General features: G+C 44.6%; 2 protein-coding genes across 2 annotated transcripts; one reads left to right on the top strand and one right to left on the bottom strand.

The window, feature by feature from the left end:
- The first annotated feature begins 1,829 nt into the window (after positions 1-1,829).
- col2a1a (collagen, type II, alpha 1a) lies at positions 1,830-17,007 on the top strand. The gene is made up of 53 exons (XM_061272033.1): positions 1,830-2,134; positions 4,297-4,313; positions 4,403-4,435; positions 4,934-4,966; positions 5,084-5,137; positions 5,447-5,548; positions 5,720-5,797; positions 6,103-6,147; positions 6,255-6,308; positions 6,450-6,503; positions 6,656-6,709; positions 6,790-6,843; positions 6,955-7,008; positions 7,091-7,135; positions 7,218-7,271; positions 7,351-7,395; positions 7,479-7,532; positions 7,616-7,714; positions 7,806-7,850; positions 7,952-8,050; positions 8,126-8,179; positions 8,260-8,367; positions 8,455-8,508; positions 8,586-8,684; positions 8,763-8,816; positions 8,971-9,069; positions 9,164-9,217; positions 9,329-9,382; positions 9,830-9,883; positions 10,182-10,235; positions 10,329-10,373; positions 10,508-10,606; positions 10,716-10,823; positions 10,912-10,965; positions 11,064-11,117; positions 11,230-11,283; positions 11,391-11,444; positions 11,555-11,662; positions 11,765-11,818; positions 11,927-11,980; positions 12,054-12,215; positions 12,293-12,400; positions 12,626-12,733; positions 12,843-12,896; positions 12,991-13,098; positions 13,201-13,254; positions 13,344-13,451; positions 13,529-13,582; positions 14,089-14,196; positions 14,283-14,571; positions 14,946-15,133; positions 15,216-15,458; positions 15,555-17,007. The coding sequence occupies exons 1-53, from the start codon at positions 2,041-2,043 to the stop codon at positions 15,699-15,701; spliced, it is 4,266 nt and encodes a 1,421-aa protein (XP_061128017.1). The 5' UTR covers positions 1,830-2,040; the 3' UTR covers positions 15,702-17,007.
- Positions 17,008-17,292: 285 nt separating this feature from the next.
- On the bottom strand, positions 17,293-21,715 carry aaas (achalasia, adrenocortical insufficiency, alacrimia). Its single transcript, XM_061272034.1, has 17 exons — positions 21,619-21,715; positions 21,255-21,390; positions 20,493-20,620; positions 20,222-20,277; positions 20,061-20,152; positions 19,935-19,981; positions 19,662-19,760; positions 19,437-19,580; positions 19,213-19,333; positions 19,019-19,143; positions 18,746-18,806; positions 18,577-18,667; positions 18,320-18,413; positions 18,173-18,240; positions 17,806-17,884; positions 17,618-17,702; positions 17,293-17,519 (listed from the first exon to the last, which is right to left on the bottom strand). Exons 2-17 carry the CDS (start codon positions 21,363-21,365, stop codon positions 17,367-17,369), a joined length of 1,554 nt encoding a protein of 517 aa, XP_061128018.1. The 5' UTR covers positions 21,366-21,390; positions 21,619-21,715; the 3' UTR covers positions 17,293-17,366.
- Between the last annotated feature and the right edge of the window lie 1,500 nt (positions 21,716-23,215).

Raw genomic sequence — 23,215 nt, 5'->3', positions numbered from 1 at the left:
GTGTAACTGTCCGTCTGCCTGTGATTGATTGACACTTAGTTCAGACTGTAGTCTATGCATACATCAACTTGGCCTTCGAAAAACGTATGTTCCATTCGAATACATATGTGTGATGAATACAGAATTTCATAGAGCATCAGCGACACTCCGAAAATCCTTCAATAATTCACATGAGAGTCTATTGGTCACATTTATCATGATACACCCCCACGGCCATGTGTATAGTGCATGAGCCAATAGCTCCGATGCGCAGCACCTCATTGCTCTGTGGCCGTTATGCCGAAACCTAGACACCCTGTAGACCCCTGGAGCCTGTGTGCAGCAGTACAGTCGTGAAAGATCACCACCCACCCACCATCACATCCTCGTCACCCCACCCTCAGGCCGCCGCCATCTCTTCCCCTACCTCCTAAGAAGGCCCCCCTCCCTTCTTCTAAATCCATTCCGCTTGCACACCCATCCACCCACCAACCCCCATCCTCACCATGCAGCTATCCCACCGCCTTGCCATCTCGCAGCATTCCGCGGGCCGCCGTGCACACAGAGGCCTATTGTGCATGCTGGGGGATGGCAGACGGCAGTGTACAGTCAGAGCAGCACAGAGAAGGGATGTGGAGAAATGAAATAAAAAAATTAACTTTTAATACTACATTATTATAATGCTCCCTCTTTAGGTTGCATATGATTCGCATTTAGCATCATGGCTGTTGTTGCATTAGGGTTGCAGTCATAAGTCGATGCTCTCCGTTCTTTGCGATATTACATTTGTGCGATGAGTTTACTGCTTGGTCGATACGGCGATTTAAACTGACGTATTTTTTTTTTTTTACATGACACAGTTTATGATTACCAATTCAGCTGAGAAACTCCTGAACCCAAGCGCACCTCATTATCATTTTTGAATTAATTAAACCACATAGCTAAAGCACATTAGTTGTTGTGGATTTGTAAGCTGTGAACCAGGCTACGGTGTCCCATAAAAGTGATTAACCAAAGCGAGGATATCCAGTCCAAATCTTTCTTTGCTTCATGTGGAATGACGGCGCATGCCAGAAGGTCACAACCCTGGAATTACGCGGCCTCTCTGCCTGACAAAGACCCGCTTTCAAGCTTGCTCACCTGGCCCGAGCTAACACGGCGCTTTGCGATAACGATGACGCGGACGTTTCATCACCTTGCAGCTTCGCAAAATACAATAGTGACAGAAATGTATGAGGCAAGATGCTAAATCATGCGCCTGCTGATTCAAATTCAAATCTGATTCAAATCTTCGAAAAAAATGAAGCAAAATGTTTCCGCAAGATGTGGTCAAACCTCATCAATGAGTTCCTCATCGAATGTTTTACTGTTCATCACAACTTCCTGTTAATTGCCTCTGTCCAAACATAGCAACGTCACAGAAAGTTGGACTGGACTGTGAACATAACACAATGACCAGTTGAACACATTGTCTAAAAGTTGAATCCACAGACGTAACAATCAACCCTGCCGACCCACGGCTTGGCTCAAGCCAGAAATTCAATTTTATTCGATGTACTCGATATTTCATAGTTACTAACAAATTTGAGAATACCCATCCTTCAAGTTTGTTGTACTGGAGTTGATATCGCAAAAGGTCTGCACTCTGCCGTCCACATCGGCTGCAAGTGAAGGTGCATCTCTTGGCCAGGCCAAACGGGTCAAGGGAAGAAGGAATTGCAGAAAAAAAAGAAATCCCTGGGAGAGTAGACGGTGCTGAATTGAGGGAGGGATATGAGGTTCGGGTTTCAGCTCGACAGGGGGTCTGGGGGAAGGACTGGCATTTTGGAATATACGAAGATCCATGCAAGACAGCGTGGACATAAAACCGCGGTGCTTGCCCTGACGCGGTGGGTGCAGAGTGCCAGCTGGGGCCCCGCGTTGGATTCCACTTAGTCTTTGGAGGGTTTGACTGCATGGTGCCTTTCGTCTCCGGGAACACACATTCAACACACAAGTGACTCAACGTCTCCTCCATCCCTTCATTTCTCACCCGAGCTATTGCATGTCTAACATTTAGACATGTTCAGCTTTGTGGATTCAAGGACTCTTCTGCTACTTGTAGCATCCCAACTTATTTTACTGGCTGCTGTCAGATGTCAGCAAGAGGAGGGCCGTAAGTAGTCCACTTTTCGTTCTTCTTTTTGTAACTTTTGTTTTTACAGAGAAAAAACATGATGACGAGCATCTCTTTTGGACAAAGAGTTACGAGACGATTGAAGTCTGCAGTACGATATGAAATACTGTGAATTTGTAAGGGAGTGGGGTATTCCGTTTTTCCTTCTGTAGCTTCGGTGAGGATGTCAAGGTCTGTCTGTGCGGGATGGCCAAGCAGGTGAACAAGTGCTCATTTGTACTCGCCCAGTGCCGACTGTACAGACAAAGGTTTTTCCAAAATTCTTCAAGGTTGTACTTTGCTGCCTCAGAGGGGGACACCTGTCTGTTGGGTTTCAAAGTTACAGCAAGGATGCTTGGCTATGAATGTAATTGGAGAGTCAGGAAGGTTCAGCTTGGAGGCAAAAATGATTGTTGTCGTGATGGGAAATGTCAGGGTTCAACAGTGTGTGTGACCTCAGCCTAGCAGGCTCAAAGGGGAGCAGCAAGTCAGTGGCGGTTATGAATTGAGTGGGAAGCCGACGGATAAAAGACACAATTTATAGCTCAGTGTATTTTTCTCCATTCTAAATCTTGGCTGGGGAGTAGATGGCAACTTTCATGCTGTGCTTCAACACCTCAAATACTCCTAAAAAGCAAATAGCAGCAGTTAGCAGTTGGCCAGACAAACAAATCAGGCTTTCTTAAGTTGCCGGCGTGTTTGTCCGGGTGCTTGACGCCACTATGTGGTCCAGATGGAGAATTTTTGGAGACCTCGCTGTTTACCTAAGGCAGCAGCTTGTCAATTGGGCACAGTGTTCCTGAAAGAGCGTTTCATTCATAGCTGCAGTAGAGGCCCAACACGTTGGGTACTGTACACAGTAAAAAAAAAAAAAATCACTCCAGCTTTGGACACAGCAACTTAAATGCCAAGTTTTAGCTTTTGTAAGTTTGTGAAATAAAATTCAAACTTGTGTTTGTGGGTCACAGCAGCACTAGTTGAAGCAAATGTCATTCAAACCATTCAGTCACACAATTGAATCTCTTTTACTGTTTTAACTTTGTACACCTTGCAATGCTTTGAATTGTTACAGACTCAGGGACTACCTGTGTGACTTACAAACCACGCACCTTCCATCTCACCCTGATGATGCCCCCGCCACCTCACATCCTCCTTTTCCCAAGCAATTTCTAAACAACAAATGCTCATCTAAAAAGCTAAAACTTCTCCTAACTTTCTCTGGAACTGTTTCGTTGCCTACCCCCCTCCCTCCCCTCTCACCCCTTCCACACACGCCCTGCTGGTCACAACAGAGGCGGGAGACGGCTGCATCCTGGACGGCCATCTGTATCACGATAAGGATGTGTGGAAGCCAGAGCCGTGCCGAATCTGTGTGTGTGACAGCGGCGCGGTTCTGTGTGATGAGATAATCTGCGATGAGATGAAGGAGTGTGCCTACCCTGTCATCCCACCTGGAGAGTGCTGCCCCGTGTGCCCTGCTGATGCCAGTGCCCCCTTTGGTTGTAATTTATTTATTCACCTAGCCATAAATAAATAAATTACTCTTTCCGCTTGTCTCACCCTTGCTAACGCTACCGAATGGAGAATGCTGCATGATCCAAACTGGCTGCGTGATTAGCACTCGTGTCATTTTTTAATCACTCGTTTTGAACAGTTCACTTAAATTGGATCCACATACATTCACTGTCATTGACGGACATACACGTCGATTCTAACTGGAATATGAGTTAAAGTCCAAATTAATCACTACAGTCGTGTTCCACACTGTATTAATTCTGCAGTGTGACGTCAAAGTGGTCTAGATTTATACAAAACCCAAACAAAGCTAGGAGGTATTCTGCCAAGGTTCTAATAGAACCAGACCATGATTGAAAGGTTGGAGTGAAGTGATGCCATTTGTTGGCATCTTTTATCTTAAAGAAGCTAAATCCACCATCATAGTTCATCTTTATCATCCTCACATCACATTGCATGCTTGCTTTTGCTTCAGCTCCACTAACTAAGATGGATTTTTGGTCACTATTACATCATGATATATTTGATGATTTCTCCTCCCTTCAAATTCAACAGTAGAATTTAATTTTAAAATAACCCAGAAAATGTCTTGAAATGCTTTTAAATATGTTGATTTTTCTTTCCCATCACCCACCCATCGGCGACAGAGACGATCAGCGCTAGGGTGAGCCACTGGGAAAATTCAATATGAAGTTTTCTTATTTCTCTAAAGTTGAGTTTTAGCTTACTAACATTGTTTTTTCTATCAACCAGGGTCAAAAAGGTGAACCAGGTGATATTGCAGATGTAAGTAAATCCTTTTGGAGGCTGAAATGCAATTTATAAAACAGGATAATAGCACACGAAAGAACAATTGTTTGGACTAACAATGGATCCTGCACCTCTTAAAGATTTCAAAGTGACTCACCTTAATGTCCCATTATGCCCTTTCATTTCATCATCCACATAAAGTCCCTTTCTTTATCCCTGTAGTGCTCAATAAGCCCCCCTAAAGGGGCTTATGATCATTACGGGTTATCTACATGGGGGCCTTGTTACTCTATAAATGAGCAAAATCCAACATTCTTTGAATGCAGTGAACCCCATCAAATCCTCTTAGATCCTCTCAGCAGCTTCATAGCACACACGCACACACGTCAGGTGAAGTCAGTTCAAGCAGAGGTCATGCAAAGGTGATGTTTTTAGCCAAACTTGGCCTGTCCAATCAAATCTCCATCAAGTTGTTGCTGTTGGACAAAGGACTGCTTACTGTCCATTTGTAACATTTTATTTTTCTGTCTGCAGGTTGTAGGACCAAGAGGACCAGCAGGCCCTATGGTAAATATCATCATCTTTTGGCCTTCTTTTAGGTCGCTAAAAGCTCTTTCTTGCTGGCCTGAGCAAGTGTTGGCCAAACTTGGAAAGCTGCTGAGTCGAACTATTTTGTTCTTGCAGGGCCCCCCAGGTGACCAGGGAGGACGTGGACCGGCTGGTGCAAAGGGTGACAAGGTAGGAGATAAAAAAATAATAATAAATCAAGTGTACTATTATTATCTTGTTCACGCAAATACTGACGCACTACAGATAAGTATATTGATTTTTTTTTCTCCTTTGCTAAAATCGACTACATACTTAGTTGAACAGATCATTCAATTCTACCCCTGAAATAAAATGATTAAAATAATATAATTTATTCAAATTTTGGTTCATTTTTTGTGACTTCAGAAAACAACAGAAATACTAATTTAGCACTAGCTTTGTCTTTTCTTCAATACATGACTTGTGACTGAAGGCTAATGTAATCCTTTCCCCCCCAAGGGAAACGCTGGACCTCGTGGAAGGGATGGAGAGCCTGGGATTCCCGGAAACCCTGGACCCCCTGGCCCAGCTGGCCCAGCTGGACCCCCTGGACTTGGAGGGGTGAGTCTTAATCTATGTTGCCAATATTTCAATCCCATGACTGTTTTCTGTGCAAATGGGAAGAAAATGTCTTTTCAAAGGGTGTTGTTGTTTAACTTGGAGCAGGTATGTGTTACTTGGAATAAAGCCACAGTGAGTGTACCTTTAGTGTAAAACTTTTTTTTTTTTCAGAACTTTGCTGCACAGATGTCTACAGGCTTTGATGAGAAGGCTGGAGGTGCTCAGATGGGAGTGATGCAGGGACCAATGGTACATGTGCATCCTGTTTTGCGCTCAGTTCCGACGTCAAGTCGACATGCTGAATGAAATGTTTGAAATGCTGCCCTCTTGCGGTCAACGTCATAATCATACACAGATTCTTGTCTATTTTTTTGGTATTAATGTACAATTATGAATTTTACACATAATTCATTCCACACAATTACATACAATATTTTTTGCGACTTAATTTAAGTGTGAAAAGACATCCTTCTCACGGTGCTTGAGAAATACATTAATACTGTTATATCCATGTTTTTACAAAATTAATTTACCATTGAATGTTTCCCTTGCAGGGTCCAATGGGTCCCCGTGGTCCTCCTGGACCAAGCGGAGCCCCTGTAAGTGCATTTATCATCGCACAAAAATCAAATCATGGAAAAAATAATCTTCTATATGTGCTTTTACTTAAGTACATTTCCTGATATATACGTTATATTTCACATAGGGGCCACAAGGTTTTCAGGGTGCCCCTGGCGAGGCTGGAGAGCCCGGTCCAGCTGTAAGTACTCACAATTGCTCTAATAATTGAGATAACCAACGTTTATGTTTAGCGGTTGATGAATATTACGTCAGCAATGCTTGTATTTTTTTAAAAGTTTGTTTCGTAGATGACGCTCACTGCCCATTTATTTCAAAACAGGGAGCAGTGGGACCCCGTGGGCCACCTGGACCTTCAGGAAAACCAGGAAGTGATGTAAGGATCTTCAAAATTTGAGACAGCAGTCATAATATGGCAGGACAGAAAATTGCGCTCCCTATTATTCCATTGTGGATTCTCATCCTTCAACCACAGTCGTTACCAGTTGCTGCCATTCAATTGTAACCCTTCAACTTGTTTCACTGTAGGGTGAGAGTGGCAAACCTGGCAAAGCTGGTGAGCGTGGACCTGCCGGACCTCAGGTTGGAGATGAACTTCAATCACTTGGTGACATCATGCGAGGAAACTGGAGCGAGATCTAATTTCGATTCTTTCATTTCAGGGAGCTCGTGGATTCCCCGGAACTCCTGGCCTTCCTGGAATCAAAGGACACAGAGTAAGTGGGCATCACTCCTTGATATCAAAAACATCCTCGTGAAAAGGGCATTATGACGCAATGTGACGCTCCTCATTGAGGTCTGAGCAATCTTGTCACTGTTCACTGTAGGGACACCCTGGACTAGATGGAGCGAAAGGAGAGAACGGTGCTGCAGGAGCAAAGGTGAGTACAATGCTTCAAAATCGTATTCATCGTTCAGTCCCTGCATTTGATTGATTTTTAATCTTGTGGCTGTTTTTAATAGGGAGAGTCTGGTTCTTCTGGAGAGAACGGTGCCCCTGGACCCATGGTGAGTGCTTCTCACTAGTGATAATTATCATTCATTGCTTTTTGGTTGATTCTCAACTCAACTTGATTTTCCAACATTTCAGGGTCCACGCGGTCTGCCAGGCGAGAGGGGACGAACCGGTGCTTCTGGAGCCGCAGTGAGCTTTCGTCTCTATTTTATTTTGTCCAAGCATCATTTCCTTTCTCTTCCCTGACTTTCCTGTTCCAACTCCACAGGGCGCTCGTGGAAATGATGGCTTGCCCGGTCCTGCTGGTCCACCTGTATGTCATATTTTTAACTCATTCAAATTATTTCAATTCTAAATGACACAGCACTAACCTGAAGGTTGCCCTTCTGTCTCTAGGGCCCTGTTGGTCCTGCTGGAGCTCCAGGTTTCCCAGGATCTCCAGGAGCCAAGGTGTGTACAGACCTCCAGTGGACTTTATGTTTTAAAAAACAGCTTGTTGTGGAGGTACAAATGTTGTCATCGTATCCTGGCAGGGTGAAGCTGGTCCTACTGGAGCCCGCGGAGCTGAAGGCCAACAGGGTCCCCGTGGAGAGGCCGGTACTCCAGGATCTCCTGGACCTGCCGGAGCATCGGTTTGTCATTATTATCGTCCACACCAGTAATGACCTCAAACTGTCCTCATGATCTGATTATGACATGTTGTCCTTTATCACTGCCTAACAGGGTAACCCCGGAACTGATGGTATTCCTGGAGCCAAAGGATCTGCTGTAAGTCCACGCTCCTCAATTTGAATACATTGTGAAGCACGTGTGTTGGCTCAGTTTTGACTTTTGCTGTGTCCTGTTTTTTTTTTCATTTTATTATCAAGGGTGGTCCTGGTATTGCTGGTGCCCCTGGTTTCCCTGGCCCCCGAGGCCCCCCTGGACCACAGGGAGCAACAGGCCCCCTGGGACCCAAAGGACAATCTGTGAGTCACTTGATTTGTAAAGCTTTGAAAGTTGTTGACCATTACTCATCTTCTTCCTTTTCATGTCTGGCTTAGGGTGACCCTGGTCTCCCTGGATTCAAAGGTGAAGCAGGACCTAAGGGCGAACTTGTAAGTGGTTTTGGATTTATATTTGACTAAATATTGCAACATGATTGAATTGCTATAGTAATATAACCTGATGCTTCCAGGGCCCCGCTGGTCCCCTAGGTGCACCTGGCCCAGCTGGTGAGGAAGGAAAGAGAGGTGCAAGAGGAGAGCCCGGAGCTGCCGGACCACTCGGACCTCCCGGAGAGAGAGTAGGCTTTGCCTCCATCTCGCAAGAAAACCTGATATAGTTATGTTGTTCTAATTCTGATGATGCTTTTTGTCGCTAATCCTTCCAGGGAGCTCCTGGGAACCGTGGTTTCCCTGGTCAAGATGGTCTTGCTGGTGCTAAGGTGGGTCCGTTGTTGAGCTGCATTGGCTGCTGGACTGGTGACACTTGTAATTAACTGTGACTTTTGGTGTTCTTCAGGGTGCCCCAGGTGACCGTGGAGTTGCTGGTGCCGCTGGGCCTAAAGGTGCTAGCGGGGACCCCGGACGCACAGGAGAGTCTGGTCTTCCTGGAGCAAGAGTGAGTGCTGCCTCACATCAACAGTACAAATTAGTGAAATATTTGAAATGCTCTGACTAACTGCTTTGCATTTTGCAGGGTCTTACTGGCCGTCCTGGAGATACTGGTCCTCAGGGCAAAGTTGGACCTTCTGTGAGTACTAAGTGGAATTCCTCCTTGAGGCATGATCATCAATATAATGAATAAATAATTAAAATGGTTGACCAGCCAGAACACTTTAATGTTTTTTTTACATCTGCAGCAAAATCTGTTTCTCAGTTTTCATCTGTGTATTTGATCATGACAGGGCGCCGCTGGTGAGGATGGTCGCCCCGGCCCCCCTGGTCCTCAGGGAGCCCGTGGACAGCCGGGAGTGATGGGATTCCCTGGACCAAAAGGAGCCAATGTAAATTTGTTAGGATAGAATTAGAAAAATCCCAGTTACTTTTGTGTTTCATCATTGAGAATGTTTCTAAGGCTGTCTGATTTGTGTTCAACAGGGTGAGCCTGGGAAATCTGGAGAGAAAGGTCTTATTGGCCGTACTGGTCTGAGAGTAAGTGTTCCTTCTCTACTGCTAATGTTTTCTACCTGCCTTTCATGCACAGTGATGGATTTATCAAATTCTATTAGTGAAATGCTAACTGAAGTGTTCCTCTTTGAACAGGGCCTGCCCGGAAAAGATGGTGAGACTGGATCAGCCGGACCGCCAGGCCCCGCTGTAAGTGTCATTCTCTCTCACTTTACTAGATTGCTTATCTCTTCAAGACTATTCCAGCTAACACGTTTAACTTGTCATCTCACGATAAACATCAATAATCTTGCCCAAAGATGTACATTTCTTTAGATGAAAAAAGCAGGATTACAGAGGATTTCAAATGATTACTTTAAATGTTATTTTTTTAATTTTCATTTTCAGAATAAACTAGGCTGATGTTGAAGTACTGGTGACCTAGTTCCTGTTCCATCTTCTTCTTTCAAACTTACAAAGTGTAAAATAGTGCCGCCATCTTATGGCCAGCAGTGGCATTATCAAACATTTTACATGTCTCACAACAACAATAAAATCAATGAAATAGCGGAACTTATTGGAACAAGATTGGATTTCAAAGTCTTTTATATTAACTTTTTTTAATTATTATTTTTCTAACACCAATTTCTTTCTCAGGGACCCGCTGGGGAGAGAGGAGAGCAAGGTTCACCTGGACCTTCTGGCTTCCAGGTTAGTTCCTTCATCAAACCCTACAATCATATTGAGGACCAACACAATGAATGTCCCTCCCAGCTAAGAATGTATCTCTGCTTATTATCCTACACATGTATGGTTGACCCATTAGGGAAATACACATGGAGATCTAGATGCAAAACCTCACAGTGTTTTCATAGTAACCAAGTACAGGTGTACCAGTCAATCCCAAATTGCTGCAAAACCTTAGTTTTCAAAAAGTTAACACTATATTTATTCTCACAAAGATGGATAATCACAATATATTAAAAAATGTCCCTTTTTTGTCAAACAGGGTCTGCCTGGACCAACTGGTTCCCCTGGGGAGGCTGGAAAACCTGGAGACCAGGTGAATACTTTTTCAGTTCAACATCTCCATACTACAAAGTGTGATGTTGTTGTCAGAGTGGTAATTGCAACTTTTTTTGGTTTCTCTCTGCAGGGTGTTCCTGGAGAAGGTGGAGCTCCTGGTGCTGTTGGACCCAGAGTACGTTTTAATCTTCCTTTTCTCTTATTTAAAGGAGAAATACAATTTCAACACCTTTACCTCTTCATCGTACATAAATGGCATGATAACGATTGTGTTGCTCCTGCTAATTCAGTTTACCTGTTTCCAAACAGGGTGAACGGGGTTTCCCTGGAGAGAGGGGTGGCGCTGGTCCTCAGGGTCTGCAAGGACCACGCGGACTTCCCGGAACACCTGGAAGTGATGGACCCAAGGTCAGTAAGGATCCAAAACATTTTTATTGAATACAACCTAAAATAGTGTCCTCAGTCTGTACCACCAACATTTTTGTTCATCATCAAAATTACCTTGATCGTCATTTAGGGAGCCATTGGACCTGCTGGAGCTGCAGGACCCCAGGGACCCCCTGGCCTGCAGGGTATGCCCGGAGAGAGAGGAGCCGGTGGAATCCCAGGAGCCAAAGGAGACAGAGTGCGTCGTTACTTCTTGTTCAAAAATCCTTTCACATTTATCTTATGGCAATATGTATGATGAACATTTTTTTATCTTTGTCCAACAGGGTGATAATGGAGCAAAGGGACCTGAAGGAGCTCCTGGAAAGGATGGTTCTAGAGTGAGTCCACAACGATGCTGTGCTTTTTAATTATTATTTTTTTTAGTCCTAAACATTAATGAACATCAATAACTCGGGTCCTTTCCCTTCCTCCTCAGGGTTTGACCGGTCCTATTGGTCCTCCTGGACCTGCTGGACCAAATGGTGCCAAGGTGCTATTTCTGCTATGCTAATAGGACACCATTTTAAATACACCCTTTTGTATAGTACACTATCCAAGTTGTAAGTTATTATGATCGGCCTGACTGTTTTTCTTCTACCCAGGGTGAGAATGGACCTGCAGGACCTTCTGGTGCTCCTGGCGTTCGTGGTGCACCTGTAAGCTTGTACTTGTTGTCATTAGATGTTTGTTTTGATCAGTGAGCTTTGTATTATCCTGTTACAATTCAGCCTGATTTGATTGAGTTTCTTCTAACCTTTTACAGGGTGACCGTGGTGAGGGAGGTCCTCCTGGGCCTGCTGGTTTTGCTGGACCTCCTGTATGTATATGTATATTTATATTTACTTTACATTTGATCTCACAAAACATTCATCTTAAAGTCGTCTTTATCAAACGTAGCAATATTGCTGCCATGTGTGATACATACAGGGTGCAGATGGTCAGCCTGGAGTCAAGGGAGAGCTTGGTGAGAGCGGACAGAAGGGAGAGGCTGGTGCTTCAGGGCCTCAGGGACCATCAGGAGCCCCCGGACCTGTGGTGGGTACTCAGAATTAGCCCCAGATTGAATCTGATTCCACAGAAGGTGATTCTATATGAGATATAAGTACAGTACTTATGTGTGGTGTTTCTCTTTGTCAGGGCCCAACTGGTGTTTCTGGTCCTAAAGGAGCACGTGGTGCTCAGGGAGCTCCTGTAAGTCATCTCAAGAAAATTTTACAAGGGCAGGATGAACAGAATAACCAGTTGTGATAGTGCAATGTAAAAATGTGTTATATTTACAAGCGGTTCCGTCTTTGACAGGGTGCCACTGGTTTCCCTGGTGCTGCTGGTAGAGTAGGCGCTCCTGGACCTAATGTAAGTATCTCCAAATGATCTCAAAAGTTCTGTTTATGACTCCTCTTGACCAACGCTGTTTTCTCTGTCACAGGGCAACCCTGGTTCCGTTGGACCTGCTGGACCCGCTGGTAAAGACGGACCAAAGGGTACCCGTGGTGATGCAGGGGCCCCGGGAAGACAAGGAGATGCTGGTCTTCGAGGACCTGCTGGTGCGCAAGGAGAAAAGGGAGAGCCCGGAGAAGATGGACCCCCTGTGGGTTGCCCTTTCCGACTGACTCTTACTGCCAGGAGAGGATCTGTACTAGATTCATATGCTGTCTCTCTGTATAGGGTGCTGATGGACCTTCAGGGCCTCAGGGTTTGGCTGGATCTCGTGGTATTGTTGGTTTGCCTGGCCAGCGTGGAGAGAGAGGCTTCCCTGGTCTTCCTGGACCTTCTGTAAGTTATTGATTCCTTCTGGATTTTTTTGTTACATACTGTAGTTGCATTTGAAAACTATTCAACATCCACTGCCCCAATTTTTTTCTTCTTTTGATTTGCATCTTATAAATCATATCGCTCTTATAATTATGAATATTCTCAAGTCATGAGAGAGACCATGATTCTGGGACACCGATGGGGCACCAAAGAAGAACAATAAGTATAAAATGAATTTGTGTCAAGGGTGAGCCTGGTAAACAAGGATCTCCTGGCTCCGGTGGTGACCGTGGACCTCCTGGACCTGTAGGACCCCCTGGACTTACTGGACCTGCTGGAGAGACTGGAAGAGAGGTGAACTTTAATACAGAGACAGATGGACATATCAATCACATAATTTACGTGGATCTATATGGATACACAAAAGGTAATACTGTATTCATTATATCCGTCTGTGTTTCAGGGTACTCCTGGATCAGATGGTCCACCTGGTAGAGATGGATCTGTTGGAATCAAGGTGAGAGAAAATAGTACAAGCTCTTCAAATCTGAGAGAAAAAAGGGAAACTTTATGGCAAGAACAGCTAAGTCAATGAGCTCTTCTTCCGATAGGGAGAGCGAGGTAACACTGGTCCTTCTGGTGCCCCTGGAGCTCCCGGTGCTCCTGGTGCCCCTGGCCCTGTTGGACCTCTTGGCAAGCAAGGAGATAGAGGAGAAGCTGTGAGTAACACAGGAAAAACGGACACTTCTAAAAAGCTAACATAGGAGCAGAGGAGAAATGCACTACATTGAATGTGAACAAGAAAGAACATCCCTCTTTAGGGTTCACAAGGACCTGCTGGACCTCCCGGACTCGCAGGCGCACGAGGAATGGCTGTGAGTATCTAAAATGAAAATCTACTTTAGAGTGAAGATGATGCCTTCATTTAAGTTGTGAATTTTGAGACATCACTCCTATAATCCAGGGACCCCAAGGACCACGTGGAGATAAGGGAGAGAGTGGTGAGTCTGGCGAGAGAGGACAGAAAGGTCACCGTGGCTTCACTGGTTTGCAGGGTCTTCCTGGACCTCCCGTAAGGAACTCATAACCATTAAGCATCTTTAATTTGCATTCACTTTGTTGCTTAATCTGTTTCATTTGTTCCAACAGGGTCCCGCTGGCGATGCTGGCGCTTCTGGACCCGCAGGACCAAACGGAGCTAAGGTGTGAAAAATGAGTCACGTACATTTTTCCATCGTGTGCTATTTGATGGTAATGAGGGTCACAGGGTGCACTCTGAGCAATTCTTGGCAAAGATGGGGACAGGAAAGTGCGAGGACTTAATTCCCCGTCCATGTGATAAGATGAGCACTGGAGGCATTTTGTAATTAGGAAAAGAGGTTGACAGACAGGGGGTAACCACTCATGGGGGGGCGGGGGGCCTGGGGGGCAGAATAGGCTGTAGTATCTCTTGTAGATGAGATAAGCAGAAGGGTTATGATAAGAGGAATGAAGGGAAATGTCACCACATCAATTATCTTCATGCATAATAAGGGAAGTGGTCTGGAAGTGATTGGAGTAATACAGGGAAGCTGAAAGTACATTTGGAATACTTTGGAATTTTTGGGTGTCGTCACTGAACCAAGGAAGGTTTTATACTCAATATGCAAAGTTTAGAAATCACATTTACATCATCCACTTTTCCATTTGGCTTAACACTGTTTCTTTAGGGACCACCTGGACCAACTGGACCCGCTGGCAAAGATGGATCTAACGGACAGCCTGGCCCCATTGGACCACCTGGACCTCGTGGACGCTCTGGAGAGGGCGGCCCAGCCGTACGTGAATCAGATCTCAGTTTCATTTCATGTTATTTCTTCTACATAGTATTTCCCGTTCATTTGCTGTTTTGGGTATTCTTTAGGGTCCTCCTGGAAACGCTGGACCCCCTGGTCCTCCTGGGCCCCCAGGCCCTGGCATTGACATGTCTGCCTTCGCTGGTTTGGGTCAGACTGAAAAGTCTCCCGATCCACTGAGATACATGAGGGCTGATGAGGCCTCCAGTTCCCTGAGACAGCACGATGTTGAGGTTGATTCCACACTCAAGTCGCTCAACAACCAGATTGAGAACCTGCGCAGCCCCGATGGCTCCCAGAAGAACCCCGCTCGCTCTTGCAGAGACCTCAAACTATGCCACCCTGAATGGAAGAGCGGTAAGTATATTTGCTGTCGTAGAAGAATAAATATACGACAGAAATAAAAACGAATCGCATATAAAGGTAAAGTCTAACTTGTGAGGACTCAAGCATTAGTCAGTGCTTCTATCTGATCCACTCTGGGAAATACACACCTATATGTTGGAGTGCCACAAGGATCTGTTCTCAGCCTCAGTGACAAGTCAAATAATAATCGAAACAAACAAAGGTGGATAGGTCGGATTAAGGGTTATGGTTCTCATAATAAAGGAAGATACAAATTGTCAGTGACTCATACCAAAAAAACAGGCCAAATTCTTCTTAGCCACGTGTACCCGAAGTAATAGCGAAATTTATAAATTCAACTCTACGGCTTTCTTCCATTTCTCAAGGTGACTACTGGGTTGACCCCAACATTGGAAGCATAGCTGATGCCATCAAGGTCTTTTGCAACATGGAGACTGGCGAGACCTGCGTCTACCCAACTATTGCCAAGATACCAAAGAAGTCCTGGTGGACCAGCAAGAGCAATGATCGCAAGCACATCTGGTTTGGAGAGACCATGAATGGAGGATTCCACGTGAGTGCACCTGAACAACCTCGCGATCATTTTAGCATTTCATGACAGTAGCTAATCATCTCCCCTGGTTGTTTGTTTACAGTTCAGCTACGCCCAGGATGGCCCTGCTGCCAACGCCGCCAGTGTTCAACTGACCTTCTTGAGGCTTCTTTCCAATGAGGCTTCCCAGAACCTCACGTACCACTGCAAGAACAGCATCGCCTACATGGATCAGGCCACAGGCAACCTGAAGAAGGCTTTGCTGCTGCAGGGCTCCAACGATGTGGAGGTCCGCGCAGAAGGCAACAGCCGTTTCACATACAGCGTGTTGGAAGATGGCTGCAAGGTGAGTGCAGATGCCAGATAGAAAACAACCTTCCGTGAAGTGTAAACGAGAGTGAAGGTGACATGTTTTTTGTTTTTTTTTCGTTTGCGGCAACAGAAACACACAGGCCGGTGGGGCAAAACTGTCTTTGAGTACAAAACACAGAAAACCTCCCGTCTGCCTATCGTGGACATTGCTCCTATGGATATCGGAGGAGCGGATCAGGAGTTTGGCGTGGATGTAGGCCCAGTCTGCTTCTTGTAAAGTGGAATATCACAGTGACCCCAACCCCCCAGAATAACAGGAACGAAGTAAACTCAACCATGAAACACTACACACAATTCCACAATAAAGAAGACTGGAATTCGAAAAGAAAATTGATCTCACAACAAAGTGCTCTCCAAGTTGGATGCTAGCACTGAAGGGCATCGGCAATAAGTGTACATCTTTGTCAACACGCTTCCTGAGATCCAGTCATGTTTCCAGTCATGGCCCACTGTTGACGGGTATGAGTCCGGAGGAAGAGGGACTGAGCAAAAGTTGTGGAGAACTGAAACATGACTTGATGTCACTTATTTATTGTCTCACTTGAACGGGCAGAGATGAGGTAGGACTGGAGGGGTTTCACTTTGTAAGTACGACAAGCCCCTTTCCACTACAGAACAGCCGCACAACCTCTGTCCCAGTCCTACTCCACCTCCCTCCCTGTTCCCTCCTGTCACACTAATATGGCATTTTGAATCCGTGTAGACCAATAAAATATTCTGAAAATATTCCAGGTACTCCACGCCTGTCCATCGTGAGCAGGAGCAAAACCTTTACTGTGTATTATAAAGCCTTGGTTCTATTGTTGTAAAGGTCTGTGTTTATAAGCAACCAGATGGTTTGATGTGTATTTCCACATTATGTGTGTACATGTGTTTATATGCACACTAACACTTTTTGGAGAGTGAGGTCACATTTGGGGTGTATGTTCCAAAGTCTTGTACCCCTTCACAGCCCATTACTCTAGTGCAAAATTTGCTCTGCAAAAATCCGAAGCAATTTCGCCATTTCTTGTAGTCACCCAGATGGTTTGAAGCTACCTCACGCTGAAAAACAAAAATGTAGAGATGACTACAAACACATCTCAAATCCAAACGCCTGCCTTTGCTTCAGGTGGCTCTCTCTTCAGAAGGTGCTATGAGTTCTGTAATAGTCGGTAGCAAATGCTTCTCTACCCCAGCCCGATTTCCCACTAGCCTCACACCACGCTCACACAACCCCCCCCCCCCTTCCCTGCAGAAAGTGGGGGCCGTCGGGTAAGACAGGTGGCGACCGGGGACACTTCGAGACCTCTGCTGAAGTCCACACACACCAAAGCTGAACCAAGTGGCTCAATAACAACCAGGGTGGGACGCCTCTGTGTGCGTGAGGGTGTGTACATTTTTTAAATTAATTTTATTATGATCCGTTTTGTTTTTATTTTGTTACACTTCTCATTGATGTAAATTGGAAATAAAAGGAAAACAGAATGAAGAAGTTGATTTTTGCTTTGAGTTTTCAATAAAAATATCACAGGCGTGGGAAAGTTTTCTCTTTCTTTAGATCATACTAGCTAACATTAGCTATAAAGTGAAACATTTATATTGCGACAAATTTGAATTTAAGCGCTTTCAGTGCGTGGCTAAGGATTGTTGTCTCTAAAGAATCATATGTAATATAGAGATATAATTGTGAGAGGCGTCCATATAGGAACTAGGTAAATGAAAAGCGTTACAAATAGTCTTTTGTCATTTTATCCCAAGTTATGATAGCAGAATGGAATTTTCCATAGTTTTGTCTAATTTAAAAAAAAACTGACTTCAGGAATCAGTTGAAAAATGAATTCAATACATTTTATTGACGCTAATTTGATGGAAAATATTTGTGACATGATGCGATTGATGGTCATGACAAGAGCTCAGTAAAGAGCGACTGATTGATGAGGTCGGCAGAATGTTCCTGAGGGCGTGGTAGCGACGGACCGCCATTGATCCTAAATGGACGGATGTCACTTTGGAAGTAGAAAGGCACGTGGGTAATTCTTCCAGTGGACCAACACTATGGAGCCAAACATTTGATACCATACATTAGCCAGTTGGGGTGAGAAAACACCACATTGTTTTCTAAAAAGGAGTCGAATCGAGGGGACTACTGACCACAGTGAGCAGAGCTCCGTGTTGAAAATTCGGGTGGAACTGCAGCAGTCTCGGTTGGGCACCAAGCTCCCCTTGAACAAAACCGCTACGGATAGAAAACAGAAACCCATTTTACCATTTGGATAAATTTCCTTTGAAGAAACTCCAGCGCACAAGTATGAAAGGCAACCACGGATGGAAACACCTACCATGGCAAAAGTTCGAAAATGGGCTTTGTTCTGGTTTTAAAGACGGGAATGACTGCAGGTCGGTCTAGTTGTGGATCACCTGGAAGGCCAATAAAAATGAGCAACTGCTGTACGTAGTGTCAACAATACTCCAGTTTTCTCATTAGCATATTTGTGACTAAAAGTCACTTTTTTCATAGCTTGTCGAGAACTCAGGCGCAACTTGCATCGATTAAAATTACTGTTCAGACTGAAACCCCAAACTCCCGTTTCCTAATCGTCTTGACTTTCTGTGTTATGTGGCCTGAATCAATAAAAAATAAAGTGAAAGAAAAAAAATGAAAATCCAGAATGTACTGTAAATTAGTCAATGTGAAGATAAGCAAACCTTTGAGAAGCACAGCGAGTCTTTCTCCTCTCGGATCCCAAGTCAGAGACTGGATCTCTCCACCGACACTGCACAAAGAGACTCCCATTATCATATTTTTCATACCCGTTTTTTTTGGGGTCTTTTGCTTCAAATGACAGCTCTTACGTGACATCTCCCTGGGATGTGTTAAAGGTTGTCTGCGATAGGTCGGCCACCACTGATGCCACTGGTGACCCTTTGGTTGTGCCTGTGAGGACCCCTATTAAACAATCATAAAATCACAGTCGAGCCAAAACACACTTTGTTTGGCTACTTTGCATTTTTCTTAAGCCGAGACTCTGGACCAACATTTAGTACTCCATTTGATTTAGAAAGACAAATTGTGTGGCACTATCCCAATTTTGTACATAGTATGTAGCAACCTGGTGTTTCAGTGAAGGTGAGAGCGTAGATAACAGTTTCTCCCTGTACGGTGAATAGAAGTCTACTCCCATCTGGACTCCAACAGCCGGACTAAAGCATAAAAGAAAATTTGCTTTGCTGTAATGAAACTAGAAATGAGAGTGATTAAAATGTGGCGCTAATGCTTACCTGGCAGCGGCCTTTCTCATATGGCCAACGCTCACACGTCCACCTCTTGGTCTCCCACACCCTAAAGAATAACCAGAAGCCATTTGATGAGAATATAAAAAGTCTACACACGCTTGTTCAATTGCAGATTTTAGCAAGTAGAAAAAAAACTGAACCACGATAAATACATGTAAACTTTTTCAACCATTAATGTGACCAATAACTTATCAACATTTAAAGTAACTCTGATTAACCCTCGACAGTCTACAAATGAGACTGATTCGAATTTTGAACCTGAAGAGCGCAGATGATGTTGAGGCAAGAAGATGGCTCCCATCTGTGGACCAGGACAGAAAGCTGACCCCTCCACCTCCAACGCGCTGGAGAGGCACACAGCTCTCGGCCGCGACATCCCATACCTGAAACAAGTCACACTGACAATTTAGCACTTCCACCAAATGATTGTGAACTACGGTGAAACCTTGTACCATCATCGCTGTGTCCTTCGGCGAGGCCGAGACCAGGAGAGAACCGTTGGGTGACCAAGCAATGGAAGTGACTGGCGAGTGGCCGGGATGAGACAACACCTGTGCGCATCCGGACGAAGGCCTGTTTCACAGAGACATATGGGGCATTTCACCACAAAGAAAAACAAGCAATGTGCTATTTGCCATTAGTAGATGCGATAAATGCGATACCCGCATTTACATGCCTGGTGGCCAGCGAGCAAGGGTCCACATTCCAGACCAGTAAACAGTTCTGGCACGCCACAGCGAGTCCAGACGCACACAGCGGCTTCCACTGCACTGCCGCGACACTCCTCTGGAGACGGTGCTTCAGGGTTGGAGTCGTGCCGCTAAAACAAACAAAAGGCATGGTTTTATGAAGAAAAGCTTCATCGTCTCTCAGGATCTTTCAAACATTGGAGATTTGTCACCTTTGTGGATTGTAGATCTTTATTGAGTCATCCAGCAGGGCAACGGCAAATTTATCTGTGTGAGGATGCCAAGCAAAGGCTCGCACCACACAGTCTGACCTGACAAACCGTACCGATTACACACAGTTACACATTTGTACAGAGTGATTTTTTTTTTTTTTTAAACTCGTTTTCTAAATCAACTAAAGCTTAAAAATTTGATGTGACCCATCCGTCCATTCGAGATGCTTTGGACTCGACCTAAAGTCTAGAGTCTTCATACATCTCACTCACCAGTGAAGCGCTTGTGAAAATTCTGCAATCATGTCCTCGCTGCTCAACTACGGACCACAAGACAGATACAAACTTCAGCTTTGCAGCGAACATCAGTAAGATCCATTGATCCAAGATCTCACTTACTGTGAGATGAGGGAACAAGGAGTTGTGAAAAGAGGAGATTTTCTGCAGCAATGCCAGGATGCACCCAGAACTCACAGACAACCATTTCGGCACTGTGGAAAAAGGAGTAGAAGATATACATGACTGAATATGTCCCGCCTCACTCATCATGACTCACGTACCCTCTTCGTGGGAGTTAGCGATTTCATTTAACAGCCCTGTAAAACCACCATCACGCCTGAAAGACAAAGAAACCTTTTCTAACATCCATAACAATTGTCACAGTTTCAAATAGTTTATTCCTCCCCTACAAAACACTCCAAAACAACCCTGACCGAACTTGTACAATATCTACTCAACTTCTTCAGAAGAAAAAAACAACAGGAATAAAACCTTCACTCTGACTGAAATCTTGTTTGCGTCATGTCAGCATTTAGGGTGCAATGCGCATACCAAGCTGCTGCACTCCTCATCCACAAGGTCTCGGAGTGGTCCAAGAAGGCCGCCTTGCTGCTGCTCTCAGTGCGACTGTGCAGCTTGAGGGAGTCTCGGGGAAAGTACAAACTCAGAGGACTTGAGTCCTGGCGAGAGCATACAATGTCACCATGAGATATTTATACATCTAGCAGCAGTTCACAATGTATTATATAAAAACGGAAAGTAAAATGTACTTGGCAGAGTAGTTTTGATGCACGTGTTTTACTCGACATAGAGCTACATTTAATTAGCTGCTTTTATTTTTATCCATGTTATTTTATTGCAATTTAATACATATAATAATATAATAATTAATACAATAATTTGTTTGTGTCTCATGTGAGACTTCTCGCTCAGGCGCTGTTCACCAATCAAACGTAATCACAAGTGACATTTGACTCTATTTCACTCACTTGAAGGGTGGTTGAAGAAAAATTAAAAACAGTTTCATAGTGATGTGTGGTGCGTCTGCCCGAACGTGAAAATGTTGCCCCATTAAAGCTTGACGTGAAATTTGAAAAAGCACGTGGCAGTAAGTTGTCGACACAGTGGTTCTATTGTTGTTTACTTGTTTTGTAAACAAGTTTAATGGGCATATGTGGCAAAATTGTCAACATGTGCAAATATCATGATTTTATTTTAGTAGACAAGTGAACAATGTCTGAGTTTGTATATAATCATAATACTTTTTAGCTCTGAGGAAAAAAGATATGTCTAAAGTTTTTTTTTAGGTTAGACCTGCTGCAGCCACTCCTCCGCGTTGCTCCCCGTCAGAAGCTCGTTGTTGGTCTCGCACAGAGTCGTTTGTCCAGGGGGAAGCGGAGGGTTAAACAATGCCAGAGAACACATCTTTTGGAAGGAGTTGGAACAAATCCTGAAGTACAAATGAAGCGCAACTGTTTGTTACAACCGTTCCACACCATCGAAGTGCTTATGCTATTGCTACGCCACGCTAACACTTTAGCAGCCAAATGACAAAGATGACAGTACGGCTCATATTATTTGTGTTTTGATTCATAAGAAATCTAAATAACCATATGCCAGGTCAAATGACGCTTGCTATGTTTCTGATGAATACAAAACAAAGTCTTTGCACACTTACTTTTAGTACTTGAAATGCTGGTATCCGTAAAGGCGTACGGGTCCTCAGGAGGAACAAACAAACAGGACGTAATGTTTTCCTTCTTGTAAATTTAAACAACACCCTCTAGAGGACAAATGTTAGCAGTGCATAAAGACTGATACAAACAATGTCATGGCTCAAGTATTTACTTTTCTTTGCCCATGTTTTACACATAATTGCGACATTTGAAAGCAGATATATGTACTTTCAAATCCTTACCTTCACAAAAAAGGTTGGTTACCTTTCCAAACGACATAGACATAAATAAAAAGTATAACCAGTAATAAATGAAGTTACATAAGCAATAAAAGAAAAGTTAAATTGATTGATTAAGATTTTAGTACAAAGAAACAGTGACAGTAGAGAGAAATGTCAACCAGGGACTATTAATGACAACAGCAACAGATTATGAGAAGCAAGAACCTAACCCTTTTTTTTTTTCTTTAAACAAGTAAATGTACATACTCTTGTATTTTAACTGTAAAGTTTGTTCTTCTACTTAGGTACAAAGTGCGAGTACTTTTGCCACCTCCGCTGCCATGAGGTAAACCAAATGCAGCAATACAGTTTTTTGGGGGTGATGCAGCGCCCTCTCGCGGCGCATCCCGTCACTTACGTGACGTCAATTCAGCACTGGGAGTGAGACAGTTCCCTCCTCCCCTACGAAACCCAGCGCGCCTGCACGTTGCATGGGTCCCCAGCTATCGATACACATTTGCCCGCTGGGAACCGTCCCGGCGACATAAAACTGCTGGATTACAGGACGAGAAATAGAAGAGACGGACGCGAGAGGGGGGTGGGGGGGGGACGATTGGTTGCTCATCGTGAGGATAAGAGGAAGCCGAGCCCAGCCTTTCACTTGACAACGCGACAACAAGCGAGCTGAAAGGTATGGGAATGTCGTCCTGACCGCTTAAATGCTAACGAAACGCCAGGTCTGGAATCACAGTGCGTGCTTTCACGCGTGAGGTTCAGTGCGGCGCCGCTCACGCTACACCAATAAACGATGCCGTTTATAGACGAACGAAGAACCATCGACGATGCTTGCTTGCATGCTTGAAGATCGTATGTGTGTGACGAGGAAGCGCACATTCCGTATCATTTGCGCCGGTGCCAACATTGAGTAAATGTACCGACGCTGCGGCACTTTGACTTGGCACGCAGCGTAGTGGCTTGCAATGCACGCTGCACCTCGACTACTGACTGTCAACATCACATCGTCGGTTATTTTAAGATTGAGTTTACTGCATGCATGCATGCATGCATCATGCATGGCCGCGCGCGCGAGTACGCGCATCTCAAAGGCCCACTGATTGTTTATTCCCTGATTTCTACGTTCTGTTTTTCGCCGTGGTTCTTCTTATGCGACGGTGCAGTCCAAGTCATGGAGCCGCTGTGGGATTTACTGTGTGAAATGGGCATAAGCCCCACCCCCCCCTCTTTTCCTACACACAAACAACCTCACGGGGACGATTATGCAATTCATCATTTCCCAGGCATGCACATACTTAATGCATGGAATCATGGTTAGGGGTGGTGGGGGTTTGTGTGCCGTCATCTCCGCAAAGAAGTGCAG

Source organism: Syngnathus typhle, linkage group LG2 (genome assembly GCF_033458585.1).
Source record: "Syngnathus typhle isolate RoL2023-S1 ecotype Sweden linkage group LG2, RoL_Styp_1.0, whole genome shotgun sequence".
NCBI lineage: Eukaryota > Metazoa > Chordata > Actinopteri > Syngnathiformes > Syngnathidae > Syngnathus > Syngnathus typhle.
Note: the sequence above shows the minus strand (reverse complement) of the source record. Positions and strands in the feature narration are given on the sequence as shown.

Excerpts from the sequence above, each read along its gene's own strand:
- col2a1a (XM_061272033.1), top strand. The coding sequence starts at position 2,041 with ATGTTCAGCTTTGTGGATTCAAGGACTCTTCTGCTACTTGTAGCATCC. Across the intron at positions 5,549-5,719 it reads GACCCCCTGGACTTGGAGGG|AACTTTGCTGCACAGATGTC; the intron begins GTGAGTCTTAAT and ends TTTTTTTTTCAG. Across the intron at positions 11,445-11,554 it reads CTGGTTTTGCTGGACCTCCT|GGTGCAGATGGTCAGCCTGG; the intron begins GTATGTATATGT and ends TGATACATACAG.
- aaas (XM_061272034.1), bottom strand. The coding sequence starts at position 21,365 with ATGTGTTCTCTGGCATTGTTTAACCCTCCGCTTCCCCCTGGACAAACG. Across the intron at positions 19,334-19,436 it reads CCTTGCTCGCTGGCCACCAG|GCCTTCGTCCGGATGCGCAC; the intron begins GCATGTAAATGC and ends TCTGTGAAACAG. Across the intron at positions 18,414-18,576 it reads CACCTTCACTGAAACACCAG|GGGTCCTCACAGGCACAACC; the intron begins GTTGCTACATAC and ends ATTGTTTAATAG.